At 41.0% G+C, this 26164-nt stretch overlaps 1 protein-coding gene across 3 annotated transcripts in view; it reads left to right on the top strand.

Moving 5' to 3' along the window:
* FGD4 (FYVE, RhoGEF and PH domain containing 4) overlaps positions 1 to 26164 on the top strand; it is a 217671-nt gene that overhangs the window by 58981 nt on the left and 132526 nt on the right. The window contains exon 1 of one of the 3 annotated variants that reach the window (XM_050918313.1): positions 14483 to 14559. The exons of 1 other annotated variant lie outside the window; for it this stretch is intronic. In XM_050918313.1, coding sequence (XP_050774270.1) covers positions 14541 to 14559 — 19 coding nt within the window. In that variant the 5' untranslated portion in view covers positions 14483 to 14540. Of the gene's footprint in view, positions 1 to 14482; positions 14560 to 24629; positions 24768 to 26164 lie in introns of those variants that run through there. One more of the 3 variants, XM_050918332.1, reaches the window with a different exon arrangement.

Raw genomic sequence — 26164 nt, 5'->3', positions numbered from 1 at the left:
CTCACAAGGACAGGTTCCTTAATAATTGTAACACCTCTATGTGACAGGGAATCATTATCCCCATTTTACAGATTTGGAAATGGGAGACACAAAACTAAGTGGAAGTCTGTGTTACAGCCAGGAGTTGAACACAGGCCTCCTGATTAGCAGTCTAATGGCTTACCTGCAAGACAACCATCATTATCTTTCATGCAATTAACCTAGGTTAAATCTTCATCCTAGGAAATAAGTCCTTCAATAGCTCATTTAATAGTTTGGTATTTCCGTTCGATTGTGCAATATCTTTGCTCTCTTGGGAAGCGTTTTTTCTACTCCTTTTTTTATACAAGGAAAAGAGATTTCAGTCCTTAAAATTCTTGCCCTCCTAATTTAGAAGTATCTGCTAGTCCAGATTTTGAGAACCGTTTATTCCGTTATATTAAACAGAAGAACATGACTTTCTTTTCTTTGAAAGGATTGTTGAATTCTGCCCTCCACTAAATTTTTTAACTCCTCTTTAGTGACGTCCATTAATGGAGTAGCAATTTTAGAGACATTGGGTATAAGCCTCCTGAAATACCAAGCTAATTCTATAAAAAAGCCTTTTCTTTGTGGTAGGGACTTGATCGTCTACGATTTCTTTTCTTTTGTTTAGGTTTCATCTTTTCCTTGCCCCAAAAGAATCGAAGATGCTCTACCCAGAATAACATGTATATGGGTTAATAATTAGACCTGAAGTTAGGGATTTTTGGCGTAGGTGCCCCACTTTTCCTAAATCTTGATCGAGATCACTGTATCAAGGCATGCAGCACGGTATCTTATGAGCTCTTGCAGCAGATAACTTTTGGAAATTTCCAAACTAGTGTCACAAATGTGGTCTTAAAGTGCAGTGGTGGATCTCAGAGGATTTGCCAGGAACCTTTGCTTAGGTCTAGGGTTGAGGTGTGTTTCGCCCATGAAACTGGTCCAGCATCTCATCTACTCTTGATGCTGGCAAATTTAGAGAGAGCATTAGCCACAGCAATCTAACTTCCTTCTTTTTTAGAGTTACCAGTATAGTGAGATGTGGGGAAGCGGTAGACGTGTGGTATGCCTTCTTTTTTAGCAAGACTTTTGATGCAGTCTTACATGACATTCTCATAAGGGAACTGTGGTCTAGATGACAATATGATAAGATGGGTGCACAGCTGGTTAACATACTGTACTCAGAGTAGTTATCAGTGGTTTGCTATTGAACTGGGAGGCCATATCTATTGGAGTCCCACAGAGTGAGTACTACATTGAATACTACTCAATTTTTTCATTAATAACTTGGATAATGGAGTGAAGAGTGCACTTATAAAATTTGCAAATGACACCAAGCTGAGAGGACAGCATTAGAATTTAAAACAATGTTAATACATTGGAGAATTGGTCTGAACTTAAAAAGATGAAGTTTAATAAAGATAAGTGTGAAGTCCTTCATGTAGGAAGGACAAATCAATGCATAGCTACAAAATGGGGAATAACTGGCTAGGTGGTAGTACTGCTGAAAAGAATCTGGGGTTATAGTGGATCACAAGTAGAATGAGTCAACAATGTGATGGATATGTGAAAAAGGCTGGCATTCTGGGTTGTATTAATGGGAATGTCTCATATGTAAGACATGAGAGATGATTGTGCTACTCCACTCAGCATTGATGAGGCTTAGAGTATTGTATCCAGTTCTGGGTTCCATGCTTTAGAAAAGATGTAGATAAATTGGAGAGAGTCCAGAGGAGAGCAACAAAAATGATAAAAGGTTTGGAAAATGTGACCTATGAGGAAAGGGTTTTAAAAAAAAAACACCTGAGCATATTTAGTTTTCAGAAAGGAAGACTACAGGGAGACATAAGAACAGTCTTCATATGCTATAAAGAAGACAGTGCCTAAATGTTCTCTGTGTCTGCTGAAGGTAGGATAAGAAGTAATTGGCTTAATCTGCACCTGGGGAGATTTAGGTTAGGTATTTGGAACAAACTGTCTAACTATAAGAGTAGTTAAGCACTGGAACAGACTTCCAAGGGAGGTTGTGGAATTCCTGTGTCTGGAGGTTTTTAAGAACAGGTGGGACAAATACCTGTCAGGAATGGTCTAGATTTACAGAGTGGGCTGGACTTGATGACTTCTTGGTGTCCCTTCCAGCTCTACACTTCTGTGATTAGTTTTTGTTGTTTTTTAACAAAAAACAAACAAACAAAGCCTATGCAGAATCTAATTCACTGTATGATAATGAATCACTAATTACCATGGAACAGCAGGGGAATATGGAGTGTCAATACGTTATCTTGAATGTTTTATGTTTCTCTACTAGAAGTTCCAAACTTTCAGCTGTATACAAAGGCCTCTGCTTCTGTGAGTTCATCACCATTGTAATTTATTGTAGCAGGCCACAAAGAATTCCTGAATTCTCCTGCACATTTTTAAAACTATTAAACTTTGACACTCTGCCTTCTTTTAAGTCACGTTTAGAGGAAAATTTTGTAATATTCACTCTCTTGATCTACCTGCTTTCTTCCCTCTTATTCTCCTCAACAAATAAGAAAAAAATGCTCTTCTCCCAGTGCCAAAAAATCAGGAACTAAGGAAGTTAACACACATTTACAAATAGTCTGGTCTTGACCCTCTGACAAGAACAATTCTTCCTCTTTTTTTGCACTTTTCCCCTCAATTCTCCCAGAGACGGTCAGACTATTTGTCTAACTTAGATTGTTAAATCATTAGGGAAGGGATGGCATCTTCTGATTGTACTTGTATTTGTAAAAGACTTATTAGTATAGAGTAGAGATCGGCAACCTTTGGCATGTGGTCCATCAGGGAAATCTGCTGGCAGGCCGGGACAGTTTGTTTACCTGCAGCATCCACAGGTTCAGCTGATAGGCACTCCCACTGGCCGCAGTTCGCCGTTCCAGGTCAATGGGGGCTGCGGGAAGCGGCGTGGGCCAAGAGATGTGCTGACCGCCACTTCAAAGCCAATGGGGGCTGCAGGAACGGTGAACTTCAATCCATGGGAGCTCCAATCGCCAAAACCTTTGGCTGCTGCAGGTAAACAAATGGTCCCGTCCCGGCAATGGATTTCCCTGACAGGCTGCATGCCAAAGGTTGCTGATCCCTGGTATAGAGCAATGCTACAGGAAAGATTTCTATTACAATAGATTCCAAACTGAGATCAAGCTCCCAGTGAGACTGTGTCCATCCCAAATTGCTTACAAGTAAAATAGGCCAGACGGATGGAGTAGTAGTATCTCCATTTTACAGATGGAGAATTGAGGCAGAGAGCGACTTTGGGCAAGTAAAGTCATGTAGGAAGTGTGTTGAAGAGGTGGGAACTGAACTCAAAGCCCAAGTCCCAGTTCTGTCCCTTAACCAGAAGAACATCGTTCTTCTCTAGGAATGGTGTTCTCTCACAAGTTACTTGACTTGGAAAACAAAGATATTTCTCTGATTCTATTTCAAGCCCGCAGTTCCCAGTCTCCACTTTGGTGTCTGTGCCTCCCAAGCTGGTGACTATAGACATAATTCTTTTCTTTCTTGGATAAAGGGTTTTTTCTTTTTTTCCGTATAATTAAGTATTCAGGTGCCAAAATGAAATGCAACATGGTAAAATATTGAAATGCACGTACTGAGGCCAACATTTACAAAAGCAGGTATCTTTCAATGGAAGATGCATGTTCTCACTTCTGAAAATTGGGCCACTGATGTGTCTAAATAGGGATTTAGTTGCCTAACTTTGGCAACAGAGTATTACTGCACAGACCATTTTTATTTCTTACAGCTGTGAAAAAGGTTTTGATTTGATTTAAAAAAAAAAAATCCTCGCAATCAGTCATGCTTATTATTGCAAAAAAAGTCCCTCCGCCACCCACTTCAACAATTAAATCTCACTGACAAGTGGTCAACAGATTTAGGAGGCAGCAACACATAAAACAGGTGTTTGAATTCCATAGAGAATAAATTTAAAAAAAAATTGGAAACGGGCAAAGCTTTTTCTTATTTCTGTGCCATTTGTAGTTGGTATTTTTTTTGATGCAGCATTCAAAAACTTAGCAGTAAACATAGTGGTGAAGAAATCGGAGACCTTTTAGATTGGAATAGATTTTTAGTATTTATTCTCCACATGCAACTTACTTCAAATGAAAGAGTAAGATGGAGTTGTAAACCATAAAATATGTAAAAAGCTGCCAAAAAGGAGAGGAAAATAATGTTTGTACAATAAAATCATGAGTCAGAGTCATGAGTGTATGTAGCTTGTGAGCATGGCAACAACAGGGTCAGCTGTTCCAGGATTTGCTGTAATGGAAAAAACAGATGACCAAATGGTAGAATTATAATGTCTCTTGCATTGTCCATCCATGCCACTCCTCAAGGGACAGGATCAGAGTCTAGGCCTCTCTCTACCTCCATTGCCATAGTAAGGATTGACTAGAAGGATCAGCCTTTCAGGAGCAAGCTGATACCTTTTTGAAATTTGTATCCATTGTAACTTAGAAAACAAAGTCCAAGTAAAATTTAATGAGTAACATTTTCAAAAGCGCCTGTTATTTAGGTAGGCGCCTCTGAAATTTTTGACATGTATGTGTTTTTAGCTAAATAGAAATTTAAATAGGGAACAGGACCTTTGGCCTGGATTGACATTGAACTTTGTTAGTGAAGGATTATTGTGCTTTTCTGGCTCCGTAAGCTATTTTCTTGCTTACGTGGCTGTCAAGACCTTATTGAAAAGTTCTTGGTGTTATATTATTGCTGATTGACTTACTCATTTTTAATGCACTTCCTTGACATTCTTCTTACTGTACAGTAGTGACTACTGGTGCATGTTCTCTGGTCTTCCAGAATTTCCCCTTCGGCAACCATCTCCCCACAACTAGTAGATGATAAATCAAATGTACTTCTTAGTTTAAAAAAAAAAATTTAAGTGCTTCAGTTTTTCTGAGCCACCTGTGGTACACTTGTTCTGTTAGGGCACCTACACCACTGCTAGAATGCCACCAGGGCGTGACTGCATGTGGCTGGTAATACACATGGAAGGAGCTTTCTTTAAAATCTCAACTTAAAACCAAAGCAAGCTTCCTAGAGCTAGGTTCTTGTCATTGCTTCAGCTTCAACATGTGGGTTCATCTTCTTGCTGCTTTGGTCCAGCGTTATCAAAGCTCCACTTTCTTTCTGAATGCTTGCTGTTGTTTTCCTTCCTCTTCACTTGGCTTTTTCACTTTTAGTTGCCCTATTACAAAGTAGACAATAGGAGTTAAATTTCTGAGCCACTTGTGGTGGATTGGAGGCATTTATATTTGAAATCTTGTGTGTAATCCACTAATACTGTGTTCTTACAAGTTCATGTTTCTTTTACCTATGGTGGCTCAAGTTGGCATGTAACTAAAATAAATTATATAAAAAATGCTGTTTCCTAAAATGCACTGAATTCTGGCTCCTAGCATGTACAGTGTATGTAGCAGAAACAATTTGACAGTCTTTTGGAGAAAAAGCACTTCTGTACTATTTGCATTTTTGTCTTCACAGTAGAAGTCAAACCTTAGAATTTTACAGGATGGTTTGCAAAGTGGTTTATAAGATAAACCTAAATGTGTGGTTTTTTCCTTCCTTCAAGAGAAAAACTTGACCTGAGAACCTCTGTCAGTTCCCGTTTTTTAATTTCCTTCAACCTTATACTATAGACATTGGTAAATTCTGGGAAAATATGGCTGTTTTACATCGTGGAGTTTTTAGTTCTATCAAATATTGCCTTGATTGAAGAGGGAGAAAAGGCAATTGTATTCATCATCTCTAGATATGTAGAGATCCTGGAAGATTTCTCCTCTTCTGCCCCCCGCCCCCACCAAAAACCCCAAACAAACAAAAAACAGCCAAGCAAGCACTTAATCTGTCACCTCTTCTAGCCAATGTGTGTGAGAGGCTGCTGAAGGAGATAGCAAGGCATTCTGAGTTGTGGTGTCATTGTCCAGGTGATATGCAGCAGTGTTTCATTTTCCTCAGGTTACGTTCATGTTGCCTGACCAAGCCTGGGGTGTCGATGAGAACAAATGGTTGAAGTTTCCTCTAGAAAATATTGCAATGATGTGGACTGGAGGAGAGATGCTGATTAGATAGCGGAGGTGGTTCCAGCCATCAGCATTGAGGAGGTTTCTTCACATTTCACACATTAGGGATGTTTCAAGATCCTGACTGTTCCTGGAAACTCAAGTGGTATCAGTAGCCAGAAATTGTGGCTTACTATTTACATTCATGTGCAAATCAAGATGGAGTCTTAGATTTATAAAGGCCTGAATAGCTTGGGACTTGGATACCTGTGAGGCCAGCTCTGTCCCCATGTTCCACTGTGGCATCTGAGAGCACTTTAGTTGCGTCAACAAAATGATTGTGGGCTGGTGGTGTGGTGTTAGCAGTGCAACGAAAGCTCGATGGCCCTGTGCCAGCAAGGGAAGCAACTTTCAATCAGTCTGGTATTTAGGGTATAGTGTTGGGCCTGTCTCTTATCAGACTCTAATTGGAAGGGATGTGGTTTTTTTAGGATGGTATTGATTTTGTTTTGAGCAGGCCTGTTACATTTTTCTTAATTAAGTCATATAAAATTCAAAAGGAAATTGTTTATATATGTACCTTATTATTTGTATTGCAGTAGCACCTTGGAGTCCCAGTCATGAATCAGAGCCCCATTATGCAAGGTACCCATCAGTTTGTATTAGGTATATTTTATATAATAAAATAAATGAGTACTCTCTCTCTAGTATGTTCTGGAGAAATACTGGCAAATGGAAACTCTTAGGATGTATTCTAACACTGGTGTGAGTTGAGTTCCCCTGCCCTTTACTGGATGGCGTATTGTTTCTATTCTGGTTTACCTGGTGGACCAAACTCATTTGTTAAAAAATTTTGTTTTGTTAAAGCACCTGACTGGCGGTGCTCCAAGTGCTAAAATGTGATCCATACTTTTTAGTCTCGTCTTTCAATGCTAGAGAACTCTAGGCACACTGTTGCTGTAATGTTCATATCCGCTTACATGCAAAGCTAAGATCTCAATTCTTGACCTATGTATTGGACCTGTAAAGCTATGTAAATAATTGCATTTAAAAATAAAACTTATGTAAATGTTGAATAACCTAAACCAAATGACTGTCTTGCTCCACAATATATATTTTGAATTCTGCTACGTTTGAGGTTAAATTTTTGCTTATGTTTTGATGAACATTTTGCGTGATGGTGGAGGTCCCTGTTGGTGTCATGAAAGACACTGTATTAAATTCAGCCTGGAAAATGGAGGCCAGAACATTCAAATTTGGGTGCCTTAACTTACTCAACTAAATGTGTCTTGCATTTTAAAGATGCTCAACCCTCTTCGTAGGGCTGGAAGGATGATATGGTAAAAAAGTAACCAAAATCTTATACAGTTCAATAATGAAAGTGACACAATAAGGGGAGCAGATAGGAGGAAATTTGAAAGTGGGAAGGGAGTACATTTTTTATGAACACTGCATAAAAAATAGGAGAGAGAGAGAAGCAGGGTATACTTGCTCCATCTTTCTCTAACTGGTCCCTGGTGTGCAGTCAAGTTATGACCATGAGAATCAGATGAAAATAAAGAGGAAATTAAATAAAAGAAGTTGACAGCAGAAAGTGCTCTTGAACAGTTACAGCCCAGCAGCTCATTTAAACCACAGGTGGTGTAGCTGGCAAGTTCTATTGAACACTCAACACATGCTGCCTCAGAGCCTCATTTACAAACCAACTGGGACAAGGGGCAAGACTGTGGTAGCCAGCTTTAATATGAGGCTAAGATTGTTAGTCATCACTATGAAAATCTAACTCAAATGAAGCTTCATTGACAATCTTTAAGTATCAAACCTTGAAATACTTCTGCAGTGGGTAGCCAACCCTTTCAGTCCCTTCCCTGCCCCATTTAAATCAGTTTTGTGTTGCTTTTTTTATTTTGTTTTTTAAGACAGTGGAAAGGGCTTTTTCCAGTTGATTAAACAGGTCTTGTAAAAGGAGATTCCAGATGAAAGAACTTCAACAGAGAAGTGGAAAACACATCTGGGTGAAAAACAAAATTATTTCATGCTTGCAAATAAAAAGTAGCAATGAAACTAAATGGAAAGAGGACTCTTCAGAAGTAAGTTGAAGGGGAGTTGGAAGAAGACATAAGAGCTGTGGGAATATATAACTGACATCACCACAGAGAACCTGAAATAGAAAAACAAAGACATTTCTGGTAATCAGTGTGTGAAACACTTACCAAGGACTTGCTTGTCTATATAAATGTTAAAGCTACTGTGGCAGACTCGTGTGTAGAAAAAGTGGCTTGATCAAAGTCAGTTGTGGATTGGTGAAAGGGATGGTCTTTGGTTAAGGTACTGGACTGGGACCCTGGGTCAGTTAATGGCTGTGTTTCAGGATTCTGTGTGACCTCAGGCAAATTATTTAATCTCTGCCACAGTCTTCTCATCTTTAAAATAGACAATACTTCTTTTATCTCTTTTGCTTACTTAGATTGTAAGATTTTTAGGACAAGGGACTGCTAGTATATAAGTGTATAGCACCTGGTACAATTTGGCCTCCATCTTGGCTAGGGCCTACAGTTGCTACCAAAATCAACAACTGCATTGAAGAATAGATCTCGAACTTAGATCTCAAATTCTGTTCTACCTAGGCTATATCATCAGCAAAGAATCCAGTGGCACCTTATAGACTAACAGATGTTTTAGAGCATGAGCTTTCGTGTGTGAATACTTCGTCAGATGCATATAGTGGAAATTTCCAGGGGCAGGTGTGTATATATATATATATATATATATATGCAGGCAAGCTAGAGATAATGAGGTTAGTTCAATCAGGGAGAATGAGGCCCTGTTCTAGCAGTTGAGGTGTGAAAACCAAGGGAGAAGAAACTGGTTTTGTAGTTGGAAAGCCATTCACAGTCTTTGTTTAATCCTGAGCTGATGGTGTCAAATTTGCAAATGAACTGAAGCTCAGCAGTTTCTCTTTGAAGTCTGGTCCTGAAGTTTTTTTGCTGCAGGATGGCCACCTTAAGGTCTGGTATAGTGTGGCCAGGGAGGTTGAAGTGTTCTCCTATAGGTTTTTGTATATTGTCATTCCTAATATCTGATTTGTGTCCGTTTATCCTTTTCCGTAGCCACTGTCCAGTTTGGCCGATGTACATAGCAGAGGGGCATTGCTGGCATATGATGGCGTATATTACATTGGTGGATGTGCAGGTGAATGAACCGGTGATGGTGTGGCTGATCTGGTTAGGTCCTGTGATGGTTTCGCTGGTGTAGATATGTGGGCAGAGTTGGCATCGAGGTTTGTTGCATGGGTTGGTTCCTGAGCTAGAGTTATTATGGTGCAGTGTGCAGTTACTGGTGAGAATATGTTTCAGGTTGGCAGGTTGCCTGTGGGCGAGGACTGACCTGCCACCCAAGTCCTGTGAAAGTGTGGGATTGTTGTCCAGGATGGGTTGTAGATCCCTGATGATGCGTTGGAGAGGTTTTAGCTGGGGACTGTATGTGATGGCCAGTGGAGTCCTGTTGGTTTCTTTCTTGGGTTTGTCTTGCAGTAGGAGGCTTCTCGATATACGTCTGGCTCTGTTGATCTGTTTCCTTATTTCCTCATGCGGGTATTGTAGTTTTGAGAATGCTTGGTGGAGATTTTGTAGGTGTTGGTCTCTGTCTGTCTGAAGGGTTATAGCAGATGCGGTTGTACCTCAGTGCCTGGCTGTAGACAATAGATCGTGTGATGTGCTAGGGATGGAAGCTGGAGGCATGAAGGTAGGCATAGCGGTCGGTAGGTTTTCGGTATAGGGTGGTGTTTAATGTGACCATCACTGATTTGCACCGTGGTGTCTAGGAAGTGGACTTCCCATGTAGATTGGTCCAGGCTGAGATTGATGGTGGGGTGGAAGCTGTTGAAATCTTGGTGGAATTTTTCCAGAGTCTCCTTCCCATGAAACCAGATGATGAAGATGTCATCAGTGTAGCGTAGGCAGAGAAGGGGCGTGAGTGGACGAGAGCCGAGGAAGCGTTGTTCCAGGTCGGCCATAAAAATATTTGCATATTGTGGGGCAATGCGGGTGCCCATAGCGGTGCCACTGATCTGGAGATATATATTGTGATTAAATTTGAAATAGTTGTGTGTGAGGATAAAGGCACAGAGCTCAGCAGCCAGTTGTGCTGTGGCATCATCAGGGATACTGTTCCTGACAGCTTGTATTCCATCTGTATGTGGGATGTTTGTGTAGAGAGCCTCTACATCCATGGTGGCTAGGATGGTGTTTTCTGGAAGGTCACCAATGCATTGTAGTTTCCTCAGGAAATCAGTGGTGTCACGGAGATAGCTGGGAGTGCTGGTGGCATAGGGTCTGAGTAGAGAGTCCACATATCCAGACAGTCCTTCAATGAGAGTGCCAATGCCTGAGATGATGGGGCATCCAGGATTTCCGGGTTTGTGGATCTTGGGTAGTAGATAGAATAACCCTGGTCGGGGCTCTAAGGGTATGTTGATTTGTTCCGGTGTTAGTGTAGGGAGTGTCCTGAGTAGATGTTGCAGTTTCTTAGTGTATTCCTCAGTGGGATCTGAGGGAAGTGGCCTGTAGAATTTGGTGTTGGAGAGTTGTCTGGCGGCCTCCTTTTGGTAGTCAGACCTGTTCATGATGACAACAGCACCTCCTTTATCAGCCTCTTTGATGATTAATGTCTGGGTGGTTTCTGAGGCTGTGGATGGCATTGCGTTCTGCACGACTTAGGTTATGAGACAAGCGATGTTGTTTTTCCACAATTTCTGCCTGTACACGTCGGCGGAAGCATTCAATGTAGAGGTCTAGACTGTCATTTCGACCCTCAGGAGGAGTCCATGTGGAGTTCTTCTTGTGCTGTTGGTGGGAGGGTACCTGTGTATCAGTGCGCTGTTCAGTGTTGTCCTGAAAGTATTCTTTGAGTCGGAGACGGCAAATGTAGGCTTCCAGATCGCCGCAGAACTGTATCATGTTGGTGGGGGTGGCAGGGCAGAAAAAGAGTCCCCGAGATAGGACAGACTTTTCTTCTGGGCTGAGTGTGTAGTTGGATAGATTGATGATATTGCTGGGTGGGTTGGGGGTACCACGGTTGTGGCCCCATGAGGCAGGTAGGAGTTTAGACAGCTTACAGTACTTTTTCCTTTGTAGAGAGATGAAGTGAGTAATGTAGATCTTCTGTCTTATTTTAGTGAAGTCCATTTGTATGGAAGTTTGGTTATTAATGAGTCTCCAGGTTGGAGAGCTCTTTTTTGATGTTTTCCGGTTTGCTGTATAGGATGCTGATCAGGTGGTTCCTCAGTTTCTTTGACAGAGTATGGCATAGTCTCTCACTGTGGTCTGTGTAGTATGTAGATAGCAGTGGATTTTTATCTTTAGTCCATTTGGTATGATGTCCATCTGTTTGCATTTGGAAGGTTTTATCATGTCAGTCGTTGTAGTATGTGAGCATCTTAAGACCCAATTAATGTAAATTGGTGCAATGAAAATGGATTAGGGAGAGGGAGCCAAAAATGGATATTGTCTAACAGTACAACCTTAGTTATTTGAATGTCATAGGTCACCTAAAGTAAGCTTGAATATAAAGTGTACTGTTTGTATAGTAGATGTTGAAGCGTTATTTTGTTTCAGATAATTGTGATATAGCACTGATATTGCTCTGTATGCATTTAGATGGAATAACTCCTCCTTGTTTTTGATGTGAGCAATAACTCTAGCAATGGCAGTGATGAAACCAAATTTGACTCAGACAAAAAAGTGTAACAAAAGTGGGGTTTTTTTAGTGATGTTTTATTTATTGTACCAGACACGCTATTGCTCCTTTCATAACACAAAATTACTAGGGTGGGATAAAGAAGAATTTACTGTCCATGCTTTAAAAGGCAAAGGGAAGTTATAGGACTAAAATGTTGCTTTAAAAAGGCATTGTGTACTGTTCGTTTAAATATGTGGCATGATGTCTGGAGGAAAGGGACTAAAGGAGTGTTCTGGATCAAGATTCTACCATGAAGGGATGAAAGAAAGCAGTTTTGGGGATAATAGTGTTTTTTGCTTATTCTTACAAATTCCTTGTTGAGTGTTAGAAGTGACTCATTCTTTTATTCTGTACCATTGTCACATGAGATGCTAGCTAGTAGGCGTTGCAGAAAAAACCAGGAATGCTAATAAATGTCATGTAATAGGCATTCTGAGCAAGCAGATTTCTTGGCAAAGGCACAAAAAATAATTAGACTGTGAATCCATCATTGACTGACTGAGTTCTTTAGATATAGTACATATGCTTGTTTCGGTATGATGTGTACATACAGTAACATGGTCCAGCTATGCTTTCAGGGACAACTTTTGTTGATCATGGAGTGAGTTCTTGGATTTCAGGAAAGCCTCATGTTTGTTAGACCAGTATAGCCCAACAGGAATCAGCTTAGTGTTCCCAGATTCTCTCAGCTGTCTTGGTTCCTGGTACTTCCTGTTTCTGTCCCTTGAGATGGAGGTAACTATTGGGCATCACCAGATGGAACCATGGCAGATGGTCTTCCTAGTTCTGTTTATCTGAATGTATAAGCAGTAAGTTCTTGGAGAACTACTTATCAGCTAGTATGCATTTCTTAAAGACACAGGGTTTCATAAAATCTGTACACTACTTTTAATCTCTTGGTCTATCTTGGTATTGCCAACCCAACAAAATAATGTTCGGTCCTAAAAATATAATCTTGAAATTGTTTAAAAATCTTGACACTTTAAAAACAGAGCCACAATGTGTTTTTTTGTTTTTGTTTTTTGTTTTTACTTTTTGATTTTCTGAGGTTTTAGCAGGGTCAAGTTTTCTCCACAACTGAAAAAAACGTATTTTAAATGGAAGCTGAAATTTTCACATCATCGCATGGCTCCTGGTATAATATGATCGGTGGAATTGAAGTCAGAGAGTCACTGTTCCCTGGAATGACTCTTATTGATGGGATACCAGTGGAATAGATAATGCAGGGAATTAGGCAGGAAGCAGCTCAGACATGTGGACAGAATAATCCAGGGGGGTTAATAAACTTTCACTTATTCAACTTTAAGCTCCATTCAGCTTCACACTTTGTGAATGAAAAAACAGAAACTGAGGCTTTGAGAAGAATGGCAAACATTGTGAGAGTTGGCAACATTCTGTTTGTTCAACTAGTTCCTTACCTATGGCTGTTGCCTGTGTAGGTATACTCATGAAAGGAAATGTTAGTGTCAATGCTTTACAGTCCAGCTTCAAGGAAAGAGGAGGACTGTGTATGAAAAAAGTAGTATGTTACACTGAGTGTTCACTGCAGTATGTTAAGTACAATATACAGCTTGCACACGTGGAAATCTGTTGAAATGGACTTCTCTTTCCTTATGTAACATGCCTGAACAAATTCTATAAGTTATAGATTTTTAGAGACGTTCTGTAGAAAGGATAGTCGTTTAGAAAAATTTCCTTAGAAACGTGTTGGTTTCATCTCCGCATAATTCTATAGGATTATTCTATAAGGGTTTGCTACTTTGATGTGTGGGAAGTCTGTGACCTTGAGGGAATGTTGGGTTTGAAAGCATGGCTTGCTGTTCGAGCATTTTAGGCCAACAGATCACTAAATCTTTTGAAAACACTGTTGCAACAATAGTATAGTTTTAGTAGAATACTTGGCATTCAAAAGAGGAAAAAAATTGGGAAGTCACTTCAGTGACTGATTGTATCTGTATTAGCTTTTTGCAGGAATGAAATACATAATAAAGGATTCAAATATTTAATACTATTGATTTAGTACAAATTACATAAAAATAAGATGCAAGAATGAAACAGTTAAAATATAAGGCTGTCCTATTTACTAGTCTCAGCTTGTTGCTGAAGGGTAATAATTTAGCTTGAGTAGACACTGCACCTCTTCCCTGGATATAAATTGAATATTTTAAATATAATTTAGAGGACAAACTTTAATCTGAGCCTGCAAATGGAAGTAACCAGAGAATAAGCTAATATCCTAACTCAAGTCATTCAAAGAGCCCAAATTACTTTATAAACTGAAATACAACTTCTTGTGTATTATATAGTCATTCTTCACGAACACTGCATACCAGGTTTTTAAGAAAGGGAAGTATAATCTGCATAGCTGTAATTGGACAGAACTTTTAAGTCACAGAATGTAGTTACCAAGATAAATTTGCCCAGGACACTGAGTTGAACTGGTATGAGATCTGTGAGCATTAAGTGGTATTTGTTTTTTTTAACAAATCCTTTAAAAGTATGATTTTAAATAAAAAATATAATTCTGCTCCAGTTCCCAACCCCTGGCTGCTCTTCACTGTGTTTTGAAATTTGTATTGCATATTTCCTGAGTCACGTCAGTGTTAGTAACTATTATGAAATTCAGAACTTCCTATTTTTTTAAAATGTGTTTTATAAACCATTTTCTGTGCCCAGTTTATGGGCTAAATCCAAAATGTGCAGAGGCATTAACAGGTAAATCTTTGCGATTAAGGAGAAGTCCAGTTCACATCATTGGTTGGTTGTTTGATGAAAGGCATGGGAGGCTGTAAGTAAGCTATTTTTAATCTAATGCATTTTAAATATAGTATAGTTCCTTGGTATATATTTAGCTAGCTAAATATAACAATCTATCGCCATAGTATCTGAGCATCCCCCAAGAATTTGAGATGAGAAATATTTCCTCCTTTCCAGCCTTTAGGAAAGGCTTGATTAATTTATACATCTGATTTGTGTGAGTTAGGGAATTAAAAAATAATTTGAGGGAAATGTAAGTCAAATAGATATGTCCTGTATTTGTTGCTAGACGTGATAAGACCTATATGGTCATTTTTGCGTTTCAGTTTCACATTCTAGATCCCTCTCCTGGGAGACTTCTGTCTCCTACGCACAAATGTAGCTGTTGAGGAGGGAGAGTTCATCTCTCAGGTAAATAAAGCTGCTCTCCCCTCCCTTGTTGAGGGTTTTGAACATCAGGTCAGACACACTGAATTGGACTCTGTGCTCACTGGAGAGTCAGTGGAGTAAGCAGAATGTTGGTGTGTTGTGCAGTATGTCTCTTCATAGCAATGGCAAAATGTTGTAGATATGCTTTGTGCTCAAGTCTTGTATTAAACTGTTTTCTGCCACCAACATTTGAATTTTCTCTTTCTGCTTCTTCTGTTGCCAGTCAATCTGTGTGGATCATGGGATGGGAAATGGAACTTTAGTGTTACCGCCTATATCTGTATTAAGGGATGGTTGTAGTGCCTCATTAAGTGGTCTTTTGTTTGGTTCCTTAATAGTGAAGCCTCGTCCGTACTTAAAAGCTTTTCTATTATAACTATAATGGCAAACCCTCCTACTGCACATACAGCTAATACTGGTAAAAAAAAAAAAAATGCTTTTGCTAATATATCTTATAACTGTTCCCCAAACAAAACAAGCTGTATCTGCACAAGCCCCTTTTATGCCAGCATATTTACATTTGCATTGGGGCTTTTGCTGGCATAGCTAAACTTAAAAATAAAAATAAAATATCACATCCTTAATGGAATAGCTAGGGCTAGGCTGGCAATACTTTGTGTATCCCTACCTGGCTTGAGAATATGTGACATAGCTCTTTGTCAGGTGATGGTGGAACTTACACTATAGTAAGTAAAGTATTTGACAATGTAGCAAATTATACAGCTGCATTCATACGGATGGGTAAAAATGCTTTCAGTATTCCTTTGACTGGGATAGTGCTTCAATACTGATGTCAGTAGACTATTGATAATGCTGAAAATGTCTGTCTGAAAAATTGTTTCTTACTAGCAAAACAATATTTCTTCAGTTTATAATGCACTTCATTTTGTTCTGTGCAATCATTGGAAATGCAAGTAATGGTACTCTTTTTTTATGAATATTTTTTTCATGGTTGCCTCCCTCCCCCCACCATCTATACACATGAAAACTACTAGAGGTTACTTAATAGGTTAATGGACAAATTATGAAAAACGTAAATTCCTATTTGCCACTTCTTCTGCAAATGTCACCATGCCAATATCTGATTCTTACGGATTTGATAGAAAGAAAGGTATTGCTGGCCCTCTGGTTCACACTCTCTATTGTTGCTGAAATACATATTCATAATATTGTAAAACTCCATGTAAACATGTTTTGATGTATTCAAATCAGCAGAGAGGGAAAGATTCTTTTAAACACAAAAGTAAATAAATTATTTTTAATGACCTTGTATCTTCGATCCTATAGTTTCATAAAACTATTTATAATATCATGGCAGCATCCAGGACCCCACTCAGGATCAAGAACACATTGTGTATGCATAACACTAGTGCACATAGAGACAGGCACTACTAAAATGTCTTTTTGCAATCAGGTTTCAGAGTAGCAGCTGTGTTAGTCTGTATCTGTAAAAAGAACAGGAGTACTTGTGGCACTTTACAGACTAACAAATGTATTTGAGCATAAGCTTTCGTGGGCTACAGCCCACTTCATCGGATGCATAGAATGAAACATATAGTGTGTGTGTGTGTGTGTGTGTATATATGTGTGTATATATATATAATATTGTGTGTGTGTGTGTGTGTGTGTATAAGAGGCTAATTAATTAAGATAACCTGTTATCAGCAGGAAAAAAACTTTTTTGTAGTGATAATCTAGATGGTCAATTACAGACAGATAACAAGAGGTGTAAGGATAGTTATCGTAAGGAAATAGATTCAAGTAGTGTAATCTAGTTTTGCAATCAGGGAACTATGTGTGCTTCCTTTTTCTATATTGAGATTGCACAGGGGAATGTGGAATCACTGTAGTAACTAAAACTTTGAAATGAGGGGAAAAGCTTTTGATTGTGCACTCTTTAAGTGATAACAAGGAGTGTGTGTTACTAGAGAGGCAAACAGTATTATACATGGGGTCTCTGAAAGCTAACACTGTGGTGCTGGCAGACAAGGTGCCATTTTATGCCAGGGCCCCAGGCCTCAATGAGCACTGACTAATGAATAGCTGGTCTGGCCAGTCTGGTTTATCTGTGGATTAGTATAGTTAAAATAGATATAAGAATGTGTCCCGTGTTTAGACTTTATGGAATTGCTTGTAGGATGCTGCATGTATTAATCCTACCTTATAATATCTGTAACCCATAATATAAAGTTATATTCAGTGTTTGCATTGTAAACTTCTGTAACTGTGTAATTTACCAAACAGAAGAAGCATTAATTAAAGTGAAGTGCTCGTCCAGCACACAAGATAGGGTGACCAGACAGCAAGTGTGAAAAATCAAGATGAGGTGGAGGGTAATAGGAGCCTACATAAGAAAGACCCTAAAATCGGGACATCTGGTCACCCTAACCCAAGATGACCCATTGAAGGCAAATGAGGCATTATGTAGCATCAAAGGAGAGGAAACCTTGTTGATTGTATATCTCTCTCCCTCCCTCCAGAAGGGGAGGCCTGGGGATGAACTCATCCCATCAGCTTGGCTTCTGGGGTGAAGGGGATAAAAATCCCTGAAAAGGAAACTGCATCTCTTTATGGTGTCTGGACTCTGAAGAGCAAAGATTCATAAACACAAGCAAGAGATCCCTTTGCTGCTTGGTATGACTCAGCCCTAAAGGATGCATGCAGCTGCTTATTATAGAAGCTTATATTAGCTTTTTTAAGTCTACAACTGTAACTCATTGGTGTATGTATATTTTTCATGTTCTAACCTTGTAAAACTCTCATTTCTTCTGTTCCTTAATACATATTTAGTTAGTTTATTACAGGATTGGCTACAGGTATAATCATTGGTTTGAGATCTGAGTACAGCTGACATGTAGGAAGTGACTGGTGTTTTGGGGCTGGTTGTAACTTGAATATTGTTATGATTTTGGGGGTGAAGTGACCATCTGTCACATAGTCCAGCCTGCCTAGGTGGCAAGATAAACTGGAGTGCCCAAGGGGACTGTCTGTGATGCCATGATAAGACTATTGGAGAGGTTTAGGAGTTCACACTTGTTACTGGTTTGTTCTATGAAAAGATTTCACCATACAACTGGTTTGGTGTCTCTGCCCTGCTTTTTGACAGTCTGCCCTGAGGTTGGCACTCATGGTCTTGAGCCACTCCAGACAGCATGACCAACACAAGTTGTGGCAATTGAGTGACGCGCGCACACACACACACACACACACACACACACACAGTATTTTGAGCATTCGTTCATTGGCACAGCTTCTGCTGCTGTTAGCAAAATTTGAGATGTTGCTGTTCTTTTCCCCTTTGCACTCCCCCTCTCTCTTGCGTGCTTGGCATTAGAGTCGACAGCTGTGGTCACAGATAGAGCAAACTTTGTAGTTGCATGATTAAATATCAGGACCTGATTTCCTGGATAACGGTACTGCTAACTAAGCTAGCACCCACTGAAGGAGCTTCAGGCTAGAGAGCAGCAAGATGACTTACAAAATAGACATGTGCCAATTTGTCAGAAAATTGCTATGCAAGACTTTCATACTCTGCAGCAGCACAAAAAGATTGCATGCATGAACATCTAACAAAGGCAGTTCTAAGGCCTAGCAAGAATTGCCAGTAGTGCTTTCTGCATCACTTTCCTCCTGTGGCAGTTGGAATTTAAGGTGCATCAAACTGTTCTCTTGATACAGTGTTTGCCATCTGTTTAGCTGATGTTATATGGTCTTTTTGACTAATGCATTAGCCACCTGTACCGGGGTAAAGAGAGGATGCTGAGTAATGTTACATATAACTCTAATATACTCCCCTTAGCCTGAGGTGCAGGCTATCTCTCTGTTGAAACACAGGCCAGAACTCTGTCTCTTCAGGACTTAAAAGATATTACACAGAGTTAGGCCATTGTATGACAGTCTTTCAGGTTCAATGAACAGGATTTAATATATATAAACATACACAACTAGCACTGGAAATACTTATAAATAATTTTGTTATGGGGTGGTAACTATATTGATGTTTTTTTCCACATAGGATTCACCATTCTGTTGTAGTTAAATAATTCTTATTGTGGGATGTACTTCAGTACAGTGATTTTTTCAAGCTCTTTTTCTGGGGAGCCAGTTGAAAATTGTTGTTGCCAACAACTCAGCGGAGCTGGGGATGAGGGGTTTGAGGTGTGGGAGGAGGTCAGGGCTGGGGTTGGGAGTTGCAGTCAGGACTCTGGGATGGGGCTGGGAATGAGGTTTGGGGTACAGAAAGGGGTTCCAGGTTTGGGAGGAGCTCAGGGCTGGGGCAGGGGATTGGGGCACAGGGTTGGGGTGCAGACTTACCTCTGGTGGCTCCCAGTCAGCGATGCAGCTGGGGTCAGAGGCTGGCTTCCCACCTGTCCTGGCACTGTGGACTGCGCTGCACTCCAGTGCAGAGTCAGTGCTCAGGGTGGGGGCAGCACGCAGAGCCCCGTGGTACCCTTGCCTAGAAGCCAGACCTGCTGCTGGCCACTTCCGAGGTGTAGCGTGGTATCGGAGCTGGTAAGCACTAGCTTGGCTTAGCTGGGTAGCACCACCAATGGGACTTTTAACGTCCTGGTCAGCAGAGCTGACCAGAGTGACCCAGTGCCTGACATGCCACAACCCAGTACTGGTTGTGACCCAAACTTTGAAAAATGCTACCTTAGTACATACACCTATACATTCCCTCTGTTCTTCTTAAGGTGATGACTACACAGTCTCTCTACAGCAGGGTCACCAACTGGTAGATCACGATCGACTGGTCAACCCTAGAGCCTCTGATAGTCGTGATCTTTGGCCACTAACAGTCGAGTGGCGCAACAGGGTTAAGGCAGGCTCCCTGCTTGCCCTGGCCCCTTGCCACTCCCGGACATGGAAGTGGCTGGCATATCCTTGTGGCGGCGTGGCCCCGGGGGACAAGGAGGGCAGGGGGTCTCCGCACTGCTCCTGTCTGCAGGCACTGCCTCTGCAGCTCCCATTGGCCGAGAATGGGGAATTGAGGTCAAAGGGAGCTGTGGGGGTATGCCTGCAGAGAGGGGCAGCATACGGAGTGACATGCTCCCACCCCCAATGGGCTGGAGGGACATGCCAGGTGCTTCCAGGAGCAGCGTGGTGCTGGGGCAGGCAGGGAGCCTGCATTAGCCCCACTGTGCTGCTGACCAGGAGCCACCCAAAGTAAGCACCACCCCGCGCCCCAGGCCTGAGCCCCTTCCTGCACCAGCACTGGGCCCACAACCCCTCCTGCACCCCAGCCTGGAGCCCTCTCCAGGAGCTTGCACCCCTCATTCCCTCCTACACCCTACTTCCTGCTCCACACTCAGTCTGGAGTCCCCTCCCACATACAAAAACCCCTCGGCCCCAGCCCAGAGCCTGCTCCTGAACCCCAACCCCCTGCCCCAGCCCAGTGAAAGCGAATGAGGGTGGGGGAGAGCAGGTGACGGAAGGAGAATGGAGTGAGCAGGCTGGGGTAAATCCTGGGTTGCATTTAAATTCAAAAAGTGATCTTGTGTGTAAAAAGATTGGAGACCACGGCGTGGCATAAAAGTGTGTGTGATTTGAGCTCCTTAGAGTCAGAGAAGAATGGCAGCCCCACAGTTCCCATCCATACTTTTCACCCTCCTCAGCAAAAGACTCCAAAAATCCTCAAGGACAGCAGCAACTCCTGTGCGTTAATCAGTTCTTACCAATCTCCTCAGCTTTCAGTGAGTTAAGGGATCTTTAGCCATTATCCGAGGTGGCACAGGCACTGGGAGTTGGAGTGGAAGGATGGTCTAGTGATTAGGGCACTAGGCTAAGACTTGGGAGATCTGAGTGCAGTTACCTGCTCTGTCATAGACTTCTGTGGGAACTTGGGCAAGTCATTTAGCCTCTTGGTGCCTCAGTTCCCCATCTGTAAAATGGTGATGATAGTACCCTACCTCATAGGGGTGTTGTGAGGATAAATATATTTAAGATTGAGGTGTTCAGATAATACAGACCTATATTAGTCTGCCATATCTTCTTCTTCACCTTTGCTTTGCCCCATTAGTTGGGGTCAGTGGTCCTTGTTCTTCATCTCCAAACATTCCTGTCGAGTGAGTCTTCCAAGCTGACGCTGACTTTTTGTGTGTCCTCCTTCAGTGTCTCAAATCACCTTTTTCTGGGTCTTCCCATAGTCTTTTTCCTGGGACGACTAGATCTTGTGCTCTGCCCAACATATCCCACATTTCATCGTCTCACATTCCCCAGCGATCTCAGTCAGTGTTCCCTCAGCTTTTCCGTGACGGAGGCTGTGAGGGGTTTGGGCCCTTTGGGGTGTCACCTGATGTGCTGGGGTTTAACTGAGTCTCCCCCTACTCAATCAGCCTATTCTGCCAGCCTGGGTCCCCTTTACCTGGTCTTGCTGGGTTAGACTCACAAGCCTCTTCCATAACACATAGGCAGGGCCACACCTCACTGCAGAGACACACTGAAGTCAGCTCTGTGTGAGAGGGATCCCGCAGCACTCACATGCTGTCTCCCTTTAAGGAGTACAAACACAAAGTTTTTATGAAATTCGCCCCCTCCCTCAGTGTGGAGGGATATATGCACAACTTCTTGCCCCCTCCCCCCCCCAGTTATAACACAGTTTATGTAATTTCTATTATAAACAAGCAATACGTTTATTAACAACAAAAGCTGAGTTTAAGTGAATATAAGAGATAACAGACAGAACAAAGCAGATTATTGAGCAAATAAAACAAAGTATGCAAGCTAAGCTCAAGATACTAAAGAAACAGGTTACAAAATGTAATTTCTTACCCTAAATGTTGTTTTTCAGTAGGTTGCAAAGTTTCTGTGGTTCAGAGTTCCAGTTATATTTCTTTTCAGATTGGACCGCCTGTCTCAGTCGGAACTTCCCCCCGCCTTCCCTTCAGGTGGCTTTAGTAGTCTTTCTTCTTGGGCAAACAAGCCATGGAGAGGAGTCATCCCATTTGCCTTCCTCCCCATCCTTAAATAGGATTTACATAAGGCAGCAATCCTTTGTTTCCCAAACTTGACACCTCCCCCCACCCCTTTCCTTCCAGTGGAAGGTTACAAGAAGTCCCAGGAAACGTTTAGTATCAGGTGACAAGACCACCTGACTCCATAGTATCACAGCATTCATGAGTCAGTGTCAGTATGGAGTGTCTGCAGAGAGGCCAAGCTTTTTCACAGTCCGTTTTCCTTGCTGATGGGCCATCCACCCTGTCTGGCTTTTTTCCGTTGTTGTACCTGAAAGGTTGGCAGTGGGTGTCACCTAAAATAACATAGTCAATATTCCTAACTTCAGATACAGAAATGATACAGGCATACAGATTGGATAATTATGTTCAATAAATTATAACCTTTCCAATGATATCTTACAAGACCCATTTTGCCTAAAGTATATCTGGTATGTTATGTTCATATCATAAGCATATTTTCGTAAAGAATATGGAGTGAAACATCACAGGGGCTACTTGCATCACAGCTTGTACCATGTCATTGCGTTACCTATCAATTCTCCTCTTACCCAGTTCCACCTGAGTGTTCTCATTTCGCGTGTCATGATTTTAGAATGGGAATAGATAAGAATTTGCAGAGAGAGTTGCCTGGGGTCTACATAGACATGAGGGGAAATATCAGGTCTAGTTTTGGGCTTCTGAACCCAAATGTCACTTGTAACGCATTTCAGACATCAGTTAACATTGCATGCCAGTGTGGCCTAATGGACAGGGTACTGCCTGGGTTCTAGTCCCAGCTCTGCCACTGATTTGCTGTGACACCATGGGTAAGCCACTTAGCCTGCCTGTGCCTCTTTCTCCTCTTACCCTTTGTCTATTTCATCTATTTAGACTGTAATCTCTTTGGGGCAGGGACTCTTACTACATGTTTGTACAGTGGCTACCACAATGGGGCTCCAATCTCTAGGTGCCACCCTAAAACAAATTATTAGCAATAGTTAAGTTTATTTTAATTTATAACTGTAGTTAGTTTTTTTTGTTCCTTTATATCAGCTTAGTTCTTTTATATCAACTTTATATAGCTCAGCGGTGCAGTGAGGATGAAAGGAATTGAGGATCCACGAATGAAGGGCAGCACTGAGTGGTCTCATGGTGTGCAGCATCATCTGCAGGGAAATCGTAAGACTTATCACAGCGAGTTCCAATAGAGGGGTTCTCATTCTCCGTTAGGAATTGCTAATGGGCCTGCAGGATCAGGGCTAGCTAGCAGAATATAAGAGCGATATTGTTGGGGAAGAGGGGGGAAAGGGTTTTTTCTTTTTTCCATATAGTAAGTCTGTTGAATTGGAAACTCCTCATGCTTAGGATGGATCCAGATACTAGGTGGTTTGCCATCAGTTTACAAAAATCCTCTTCCATTTTCCAAAGCACTGTAAAGTATAAATGACAGAGATTTGGAGGGCGAGGCTGTGAAAGGCTGAACTTATAAACAGATCCCACCCACAAAATATTGGTAAACTAATAGGCATGTTCTGTCACTAAATAGGGCTCTTATTATTTTGAATGAGGATGGCATGCAATTAAAGCCTCAATGTATGCCTTCCAGGCTCTTTCTTCTCTGCAGGCAAGACTGCTATCAATTGTTCTTGAAAAACCACTTCCCTGCTCTTCCTGTCCTCAATATAATGTCACTGAGGATTTTGCTAAGACTGCTCCATTGAGCTGCTACATGTGTCAATGTAGGCCTCTTTTTAGATGGATATGGTCAGGTGAGATGAGTAGCTTCAGTTACTGCACAGTCCAAAAAGCGTTTTCCAGACAATCCTCTCTGCTTCATATTCAGACTGTCTGCGGAGAACAGGTAGCTTCTGGCTGCTGAATCAGCTTTAGTCTCGCTGGATGGAAAGACAGAGAACCCAGCAGAGGCTCTAACGACAAAAGCAAGGAACTGCAATATTCTTGTTGAATAAATCCCTAAATTAGGAGATTAGAACACTTGTAGGTAAGGCAAAGCATAGTAGCTCCAGAAAATGCAGCAAGTGTTCCAACAGAGTAGGTATGAAACCTTTTCCAGTAGAAATAAACCAACCTTTGGGAAATTGTTCTGGCAATTATTTTTGTACCATACAAGCATAGACTTAGTTTACCTAACACTCCTACATTCTTGTATTTTATGAATAAGACTTAATTTTTTAACAGCTGGTTTGTTTGCTTGTAAGATAATGTAAATCTCAATCTATCCACTATGGTTTGGAAATTAATTCATTAAGGAAAAAAAATGACTGAATGACTGCACTTAACCTTTTTGGAAATTACTAAGGTGAAGAAAAAAATCTAGAAGATAATTACATGTGTCCATAACTGTTGAGTTACTTTTAATAGACTTCAAGTTGAGCTTTGTGTGATCTTATTCTTCAGCATTAAACCTGCCCAAAATATTAGACATAGGCACCATCAAGGTTAAATCCTGATGAAAGCTTTTGTTGTGGTGCAGTGCCTTGTTTAAATGGCAAAACACCTGCCTAGGCATGCCCAGTGAGTGCTAGGAGCTTATATGTCCCTTCATTAAGGATTTGCAAGGCTGAAGCACAAAGAGTGATTGTTACCCAATAAGTGGTAGTCACACGCTCAACCAATAGCCTTAGGAGAGTTGGTTACCATGGAATCCACCATCTGTTCACTCCCCGCTGGAATGTGATTATCCTTACTGTGTTTGGGACTAGCAAAAGCAGGGGAGCGTGTGCTGTCTGCAATTATCTGCAATGGAGTGTGTTAATGGAAGCTTTGAATTAGCAAGCTGGAAGAGCACATAAAGGGATTTTACCAAAACTATTAATGATTTCTTGTCCAGAGGAGCAAATGCAGCTTTTATAAGGTTAGTACTAAATGCAATATATATACATTTTTGTAATATTAATTCAATATATGGTTTCGTGATCTAGAGATGAATAACTGTTAGTCATTCGGTCTAGCAATTTTTATCAGTAAAGACTGGGAATATTAATGTTCTAAAGATTCTTTTGTCTCATTTTAAGTAGTTGATTTTTGGATCTCTGCAGTAGGAAATGAGAATGACTAGCCGAATTGGGGCAATTCATACCTCATTTCTATGTGAAATACTGTTCCTTGCTCCCATTACACATTGAACTAATTGGCTGGCTGATTTACACACCTTTTTATGTTAATTGTTTTTTCTTTGAGTAGCTTGTGGTGAGCTTCACATTTGTTTTGTTTTTGGAATGGGGGATTGGGATGCGGGGGGTGGCATTCAATGGAGTTACCGGTACAATAGATACATGGTTGGTTTAGATAGTGTAAGTGACTTGGACAGAACATGAAATGGTAGTCGAACGCCAGATCAATCCTCCCTCCCCCTTTCACTGCCGCCCCGAACTCACTGACAGATCAAATCTTTATTTTGTAACAATATGCAGTTCAATTGTGCAGTGACTTTGCGCGAGTTCTCAGGGTACTGGTGCTGTGCGTATGGAAACAACGTGACAGTGCTTTCATGTCAGGGTTTCAGTAAAACCAAGTATAAAATTAGGGAGATGCACTTTCTTTTGTAAGACTCCTTTCTTCTATATCCATGGAGTCCTTTTTAAACAACGTGTTTGTTGTGCTGTAGGAGGTAGTAGATATAACAAATGCTTGATTTTAACATTTTTTGTGTACCAATTTAAAATTACTGTTGCCTTTATACAAGGGACTTCTAAAATATGTCTTAAAGCACTATTGTACCAAAAATCATCGTTAAGGTAGTGTCCCTTTTGCAAGGATTTCTGGCCATGGTATGGGATTTTCTTTTGAAATAAAGCGCTTATGCTGCATGCATCTTACCAAGACTGCCATTTTTATTTTGTATGGGGGAGGGCAGCACTAAAGCCTTTTAATTATGCCATGTCAGTCCTCCTCATTCCACTGATCTGCTGTCTGTCTGTGCACTTAAAATGTCAGTAGGTCAGAGTCTGTGAGGAAAGTTCGAAAATGACATGGTTAATAAGTCAACAGCATGCAAAATAACAGTTGAAAATGGTAAATTTTTAATCTGGCAGTGTTGTGATTTTTTTTTTTTAAGTCTTAAAGTACTGAACATTTAATTCTTATCCCTGGAGCAATTATGGTGGCAGCACTACAGTATATGGGTTTGTTATGTAGAATGCACAGTAGCATGACTGCATGTGTGTTCTGGAGGGAGGTAGATAGGCTTAAAGTGCTTTTAAATGTACATAGGAACAATGCCATGCTTATACATGGTGGAAGTGGGAGAGT

Source organism: Gopherus flavomarginatus, chromosome 1 (genome assembly GCF_025201925.1).
Source record: "Gopherus flavomarginatus isolate rGopFla2 chromosome 1, rGopFla2.mat.asm, whole genome shotgun sequence".
In the NCBI taxonomy this organism is placed as follows: Eukaryota; Metazoa; Chordata; order Testudines; family Testudinidae; genus Gopherus; species Gopherus flavomarginatus.
This window is presented reverse-complemented; position numbering and strand designations above follow the sequence as displayed.